Source organism: Rhea americana, unplaced genomic scaffold, assembly GCF_003343005.1.
Source record: "Rhea americana isolate MKP2758 unplaced genomic scaffold, rheAme1 scaffold_84, whole genome shotgun sequence".
NCBI lineage: Eukaryota > Metazoa > Chordata > Aves > Rheiformes > Rheidae > Rhea > Rhea americana.
Window position 1 is genome coordinate 3,507,385 of NW_028187023.1, and position 8,492 is coordinate 3,515,876.

The following is an 8,492-nucleotide window of genomic DNA, read 5'->3' on the forward strand; positions in this document are numbered from 1 at the left end:
CTGGCGCCGCCCGGCGCTGCTGGGGCCGCGGGGGAGTCCTCGGGCCGAGCGGCCGCGGCRTAAAGTAACCGGAAAAATAACCGAATAGACAAATAAACGGGAAATTTTTCTCTCTAGCAATTTAGTTAAAATTGCAAGAGAGGCGACACGGGCAAATAAAGGCAGGAAACAGCGAGTAGGCCCCGGTGGCATTTAATCCCCTAAGAGCTGTTTGCTTTTTCTGCAAATAGGYTTTTCTTTTCTTTTTCTCACTTTTTTTTTAAAACACAGCGTGGTATAATGTCTATTACACCGCATTCGTTCCGTGTATTGCAGCAAGGAATATCAGTCTTTTCGATCGGTTCAGTCCAAGGCTGTGCGCGCTCCGAGATTCCCGAGCTCAGCAGCGAGAGGCCCCAGCGGGTGCTCCGGGTTACCGAAAGATGGTGCCACTTGCCTTAATGCTGCACCTCTAATGCTTAAGGCTATAAAAACGGTGAAAACACCTGCCCAGGCAGGCAGACTGACATCTGGGTTCCCACTATACCTGCAATGACAAGCAGAACTGCGACTTCTGCGTCTCAGGAGGACTTCTCAAACCATTAAGCACAAGTTTTTTCACCTGTTTCAGTCCAGTTTGCCCAGCGATGTGGTCCTGGAGTACCTACCCGCTGGACACCCATACTGCAGTCCTCATCGTCTTCAGAAATATTTGGGTTTTGATAGTGGCGAAGAGCACTGTAAAATAAAACAGTGCTCCGATCTGCTGATCGGAGATGACTGCATTAGTAAAAGGTTCTATAAAAGTCTTTAGTCAGGAAGAGATTTTGAACGATTTCATCATCAACCATCAAACGATTTCTCCCAGCATTGCTTCAGATCGTAGACTGACCTCTGCATACACTATATAGACTAGTAGAGACTGACCTCCSCTTCTGGGAAATGAGGCAGCAGCACTTCCAGGCTGCCTCTTCTACAGCTGCAGCATTGCCTGGTTCTAGGAAGGATCAGACTGCTCAAGCTGAAAGCTCAAGACTCACGCTGAGCAGTGCGTAGGGAAGAGGGATGACCCTCGTGAAGCTTGCGTTGGATCTCAGTGTGGTAACTCTGGGCGAGGGCCAAGGGATATGACGTCTGGTCAAGATACCGACTGGCATATCATTTTTGGAATTAACCAGAGGGGACTGCTGAAGCAAGAGGATCCTTCCAGATAAAATTACCATATCTGTGCCTTTTTTGAGAATTGATATGAGTAATGGTTTACTTCAGGCTGAATTTAGGCCTTCAAGTCTCTAAGTAAATATCTAAACAAAGGACCAGATTTTTAAAAATGTCCAGCACTCAGCAGCTTTCCTTGGCTCTAACACTTGCCAGTTCAGAAAAAAATAGCACATCTATTTAAAGAAAGAAGTTATGATCCTGGGTTCTCACATGCATTTAAAACATTTTAAAAGGCATTTAAAGCCGGAAGAAGGAAAAAAAGGTGAAAACCACCAATGAACTTACACTTGCATGCCCATATTACAGTAGTGCACTAGGACATCTCTAATAAACCACCAGATATATTAAGTTATTCATTGCTATGTTGAAATCGGAAGCAACAGCTTTTTCAAGGACAAAATCTTAGCGAGTGAGCCTGCACATTTTATAAAACATAGACTGGGTCTGTTGGACTTAGGTTTGACTTAGCTGATATGGACTAAACAGAAGTAGAGGAAGGGTGTACAGTAACAATGCTGTCCAAAGCTTGCAGAAAATCTCCTGTTTAACAATAATGTCTTCTAGATCAAGTTTTAAACAGAGAAAATAGAAACAAAGAACACCACTTTATTGCTTTGTCTCTTTGAAAACTGTATTTGCAAATAAGCTTTCTAGCCTAAATTCTACTTTTATTACACCTCTGTCTCTTCAATGGTATTGCGTCTGTAGACAAGAGCGATCTGTCTGCACAGGTATTTCTTAGACTTCGGCATAGCTCTATACTCTGCAATACTCATACCCTCAGTACTCACACTACTAGCCAACAACAGCATGGTGTCAAGGTGGCACACTGGGACTTCTGCCACTGATGTTTACGTGTTTAAAAAGAAAAAAAAAAAAAAGAAATCTGATAGTACTTAAGAAGTTTGTCCATAGCTAGTTAGAAAGTGGTGGGTGAAGTGCATGTGTTACTTTTATTTACACCTTCAACTAATCTACATCCCCTTGTCTACCATGTATCCCTTGCTTGTTGCACCTGAATTAAGATAGTTACTTCTCGGGGGGGGGGGGGGGGGGGGGGGGGGGGGGGGGGGGGGGAAGATTTCCATTCCCCTACTCCCAGAAAAGGGTCTCTGGTTGTAAGACACAAATTTGAGTTGTCAGCCTAAGAGTTTTTATCTTGTCTTTTGACATAAACGCAGGATTAAATTTTCTTCATCTAACCAAATCCATCCATGCTGTATCAAGGTCAGTGTGGCACGCTCAACAAACAATAAGTTACCTCTGTTCACCAGACAAAAATAGACAACCGTTTAAGGTCYCACTTGCTTTAGGCAAAAGCCATGACAAGCTGTAAATCATGTCCTTTACATTTCACATTCACTCATAATGTAGGCAGCCCTTTTTGGATGCAGAACACAATCATTTTATAAAAAACATATAGGAAAAAACCCACAAATGTCACACTTAGGAGGCTGCAAGAGTTTATCATCACAATTTCTAGAGCCACCAACATCTCTCTTCCCAAATGTTGCAAATGTGGTACTTATGCTGCCTTTACAGAATGCCTGCTAAAAATACTGTATTTGCTTTCCAAATAAGAACAATCTTTTTTTAATGACAGACAAATGCATTCTGAATCCAAAGATCTCAGTCCTTAAAAATAAAGTTTTTGCTTAAGTGTAGACTACAGATTCCTCCTTATGTTGATCCGGTCAAGGGAATTTGACACTGCTATAATAACAAAAATAATACTTATTGATTGTTATGTCTAGATCCTTCACACTTTTAGACAAATTTTATCTCTTACTATGCAAAAAATTGCATAATAGAGCAAGAGAAACCCTGAGACAATTTGATAAAACATCTATCAAATACAGAAAGAATTATGGGTATGGGAGATTTGCAGCATAGCTGCACATATTTTAGGTCCCAGCAGTTATGTTTCTACTTCCAGTTAACTTGTGCAACTTCGCAGACAGCTTCTTGTAGTGCCAGTAAAATACATAGCACTTTTAGAAGAACCCAACTCCGAAAGTATTGAAAAGTTTCCACAAAAGACAGACAATTTGTTCAAATGTGAGATCTGATGTCACTAAATTTTTGATGCATTTCTTACAGTTCAGAAACACAACCTCTACCAATGTGCTTTGGACAGTACTTCTCTACTATCTCAGAAAACGAACAACCTTTTCCTAAAATCTACCTCCCCCTGAAACACTACTCTGGGGAAACTGTTAGAACAGTTTATGCCGTAGATATCTGCCTCTCACTGGAATAGCCATTTTTGCCTGCCTCTGTATCACTGGTGTGAATTAAATAAAGACTGCAAGAGCAACTTTGTTCCCTTTTTGGTTATTATTGAATGACAGAAGCAAGATGCTCACAAGCAACTCTCACTGTGAAATGGAGGGACACTTGGATGAACTGGATCAAAATACTTAATTTCTTCATACCTGTTTTAAAAAGTCTGCATTTGTAAACTGTTGAGATACATGGAGCATAAAGCCACACCTGCTGTTTGCCCAGCTACCTCAGTTTAAGAGCTCAAGGTGAAAAGAAAAGAAGAACAGCATACCTTACTGCCTGCATTTATTATCTTAAAATAAAGATTACATTTACTCTATATTTGATGATGTTTCCTGAGATTACAACTGTTCAGAATGTGTTGAATCATTCTGATGAATTAGCAGCTGGCCTTGCTCCAGGGCGACTGGTGATTCTTGAGCATCCAAAGCAACTGCTTGCTGGCCCTTCAGTAAGTGCTCTGCGACGGGCTTGGGCTCACTAGCTGCTGTTCTCTTTTAAGAAGTGCTGGGATTTCCGGCATTTGGAGCAACTGCTGGTTTTTTGATGCGGAATCGAGCTGTTATCCTCCTAAACCATCTTGCTATTTCCCRTTTATAACATATGATAAGAGTAGCTCCGAGGATGCAGAGAACAACAAGGCCAAGTACTATTATTCCTATTTTAGCTCTACGAAAAATCTCCGTGGCTGGAGGGGGTCCGCTGTCAATGCTACCTCCAAGTCCTTCCAGTTCGCAATATGGAGGAGCCCAGCCGTACTCGCAGTGGCAGTTCTTACGATTATTGCACACTCCTCTGTTGTGGCACTTTGTCACGTTACAGTCGTAGTTCAGCAGTGACACGTTGGTACAYGTCCTGTTGATACAAAGCATATCACTACCACATGGCGTGCCATCATTCACAGCCCCCACGTCGGCTGTAGGCATCCCTACATGATAGTCAATACCCCAACACTTCTTATCTCCAACAGGGGTTTGGATTATGGTTATGTGGTTGCGCAAATATGGCAATCTGTGTATGTTTTCACACTGGATCCTACCACATAAGATATCCTCAGTTTTGCATTTTATAAATCGAATATTTTTTTCAATACCACAATTTCCAAAACGGTCACCTTGAGTATTTAGTGCTCTGAAGCAACTCGAAGCAGCAGCCCTGGCTCTTTTGCCAAAGAGATGCTTGCATTGTTTACTGTGGGAAGAACATTTCCCTCGATAGCAATAGGCACCATCCTTGCATGGGGCTCCATCTTGCAAGTACACATCCGGCTGGCACCAGGGGGAAGTCCCATTGCAATACTCCGGCAGGTCACAGTCGCCAGTACTCGTTCTGCAGACTGTTCCTGCTGGAAGGATCTGACAGTCYTTGCAGCATTCTCCAGATGCACAAACTGAGCCTTGAGTTAAGGTACAGTTAGGGTGGCAACAAAAGTCCCTTCTGCAGTTTGATTCCGAGCCACAGTCGCATTGCTCTCCATTTTCTACTACCTCATTCCCACAGTATTTATGCTTCATGGTGTAGAAACTGCCAGGTGCTGGCGGTTGACGCAAACAGCCTGCACCACTCCCAAGCAAGTCAAAGTAGTATCTGTAGCTGCATTCACTGAATGAATCAGTGTGGGCCTCAGTTTCAAACATAATGCATTTCTTCCGTCTACATTTACAACCTGGTTCATCATGTTGCATCCCAAGAACATGGCCCAGCTCATGGGTAAATGTGATAACAAATGCAGACAATTTCCTGTTAGTGAAGGACTCAACCGCTGATGACCACTGGTCATCACATACGGACGACACATATGCCAGTCCCAAACTCCTTCCAAAGTTCTGAAATGCAAATAAGTGAGCAGTGTCATGGCGCAGCCGTGGAGACAGGTTTGCTTTTCTCCATTTGTTAAATTCTGCAAGTGTCTTGCCCACAGAGTTAGTAATATTTATAAGATTACTTTTGGTCCAGATCTCCAGCCCCAGAACATAGAGCTGAACAGAAAGCTGATCATACAGAGAGTCCCCAATATTGATGACGTTCATGACGTCCCTGAAGACTTCAGATTCATTGCTACCTGTCTTCGCAAACCGCACTTGGTCCACGATCACCACAAGCTTCACATACCTGATGTGCGTCCACCAACCCTGCAGCGTGTCCTCCTCCTCCGCCACCCGGGCAATCTGGAGCCGGGGCAACAAGGTCTTTTGGTGCTGCAGCTCCTGCTGAGTCAGTCCGCAGGCGAGGCCCTCAGGATCGTCGGCTTCTTCCATGCGGTAGAGGACGTGTCGAAAGGCTGGATCATCAGGGACAGGCTCGATCTCATAGGTGCTGTCCTCCACCCACAGGACGCCGCGGAGCCCCCCCCAGCAGGTGCTGAGGGCCACCAGGGAGCCAGGGCTGCCTTGCACCTTGCCCTGATAGAGGCAGTCCTCMGGCACGAAGGGCTGGTCATCCCAGCGGGACCCATCCTCCTCGTAGCTGACCAAAGTGAAGGCCTGGGAGACCAGCCCCCGCCGGGGCCGCAGGTGCAGGACCCGCGGCCGCCCCTCCATCTCCAGCCGGTAGGAGAGGGCCAGGGGGTCCTGGCCGGCCCGGGGGCTCAGGCGCCGCGGCACCGTCACCTCCGTGGCGGCGACGCGCAGCGACCCGGGCACGTCCTCCTGGGCRGCGGGGCTGCCCGCCAGGCCCAGCAGCACGAGGAGCAGCGGGAGAACCCCCATGGCGGCGCGCTGCCGGGCGCCCCRCCGCACCCCGCTTTGTGAGCCCGCAGCCCGGAACGGGCCCGGAACCGCCCTGCCGAACGGGCCCCCGCGCGGTGCATCGCCCCGCGCCGCGAGCGGGCGGGCTCTCGCGGGGAGGACAGAATTTGCCCGACGCAAGCGTGCACGCAGGCAGCTTTTAGCAGCTTTCATTTGGAAATTAAAGGGTATTCCTCCCGCTGAGCGTCAGAGCGCTCAGCCAGCGGGGTCCCTCCCTACGTTTCACACTTTCAGTCATTGATACTCGGGCCAAGCAAACAGGTCACTTGGTTAGACCACAGGGGGAAGAGTCCGTGTTAATAGCTCAAAGGATGGCTTTTGTTTTTGTCACTTTTTTCTTTCTTAAAAGATCATTTGTGACTGGAGATTAGGAACAGAGAATTTCAGCCCAAAAGAGTATTAGAAAAAAACTTAGGGTCCAGACTGAAAAAATATAGTAATGCTGGATGTGAGAAAAAAAATAGAGTCRAAGAAGGGATGAATTTGCTCACATTACATATAATAGTACAGATGCAAATTAATAAAGCAAGTATAAAAGCATAAAGTCTGTTTATGCCACAGTTGCTACGTGTCTTTATTAATGTACCTCAAGTACAGACATCACCAGTGCAACAGCAGCGTTCCTACCTCGTGGTCTTTCTAAACATTTGCACTCACAGAGCAGGAGGTTTCAGGTGCACCTCTTGCTTGGCTGCCGTCTTTATTTTACGAAATGGCTCCATTAAGATATATCTACAAGACAATGATCTGGATTGTGGTAAGACAGCGTGTCCTGTACAATACACCTATGCACACTGGCTTTTTGGCATGCTGTGCCAGCATTCGGTATAGCCGCAGCTGTTCTCTCTTGGGAACTCTTCACAATTTTCTTTTCAGCAGCCAAACATTTCTTGGCTACAATCTAACTCGCCACAGCCCTTACCTTTCTCAGTTGCAGGAGGTTCCCCCCCCTCCATCACAGAGGTCCTCTTCTGCCTGTCCTTGGGCATCAGCTTCTGAGCAGCAAGCATCGCGCAGGCACAAGCAACCACGTGCATTTCAGACAGGCTCAGGAGGCTGAGCAATGAGAGCAGAGCTGGAGGCTCAGGACTTCCTTTTGCTGCTTCCTTCCCCAAGACCCCTAAGCAGGCAGGTTCCTTCAGCCAGCCAGAGAGCAGGCGTAATCCGCTGCTGCGGAGGTTAGCTACTCCTGGCAGAGAGGGCTTCAGAGCCCGCGCATTGGCACGTGGCTCGTTCGTGGTAAGGGCGGCCAGTGTGGGTAGAGCCCACCTCATAACACAGTAGTTTAGACTTAAGACGACAGGGGATGCCTGCTCCTGTTACTAGGTTATGGTCTCAAGTAACGTTCCTCAAATAATTCCCCACTAAAACCCAAACACATTATTTCCTGGAAGGTTCTACAAATAACTAGCGGGTTTTTTTTTTGTTTGACAAAGTTTATTCTGTTACTGAAGATGCTTATCACAACACAGGCTAACAGAATACCACACTAACAAATCTATCCCTGTTGTAACCTTTACATAGCTAAATGAAAAATCAGTTGCTTTAGATCAGGAACAGTAAGTGCTGCACAAYGACCACAGGCCTCCAACATATACACACATATCTAAAGCTGTGTATTTTTGAAGTTGATCATTATTGCTTTGGCTAAGAGTGAGCAAATTCATAGGCTGTATTGGGCTTAGATTTACTCTTTTTCTTACTAATTTTAAAGCTTTAGATAAATTCTCTCATCTTGARAGTTTTTGAAAAGTAGCAGTGGAAAATTATTCATGTATCCCTTTTGTATTCCAGAGCCTTGAACTGTGCCAGATTGTCTTTTGAAATAAATTTAACTCAGGACACAATAGCTATAATAGAAAAATCCAATTACGTTATCTTTGTGTGCAGTGTCTGTAGCACTATTTTTAAATTCATKCTTCTGCTCTATGTCCATTCCTGACTTTGGCTATAGAAAAGCCCCTACTAAATCAGTCAACTTGCTCAAAACATCTTATGGCCTACTCCCAGAAGTTGCATGCTATGTCCCCCCCCCCCCATTATATGATGATGAACAGGTTGGAAAAAAATGGCTAACCACAAAGTAGAGCAAGGAAAACAGATCACATTGGTCTGTAGCTACTCAACAGCAGAAACTTTTTGTTCAGCACATTTAACTGACTTTTGCATAATCTACCATTTTTCCCCCTCCAACTGCTTTTTCATCTTGCTGCTCCCTAAAATTTTCCAGAGGGAGGTGAAGCTCCTGTAGAAYTGAAT

General features: G+C 45.4%; 1 protein-coding gene across 1 annotated transcript; it reads right to left on the reverse strand.

Moving 5' to 3' along the window:
- Positions 1–3,983: 3,983 nt before the first annotated feature.
- LOC146585241 (disintegrin and metalloproteinase domain-containing protein 20-like) lies at positions 3,984–6,194 on the reverse strand. Its single transcript, XM_085323381.1, has one exon. It carries the CDS (start codon positions 6,192–6,194, stop codon positions 3,984–3,986), a length of 2,211 nt encoding a protein of 736 aa, XP_085179507.1.
- Positions 6,195–8,492: the final 2,298 nt, after the last annotated feature.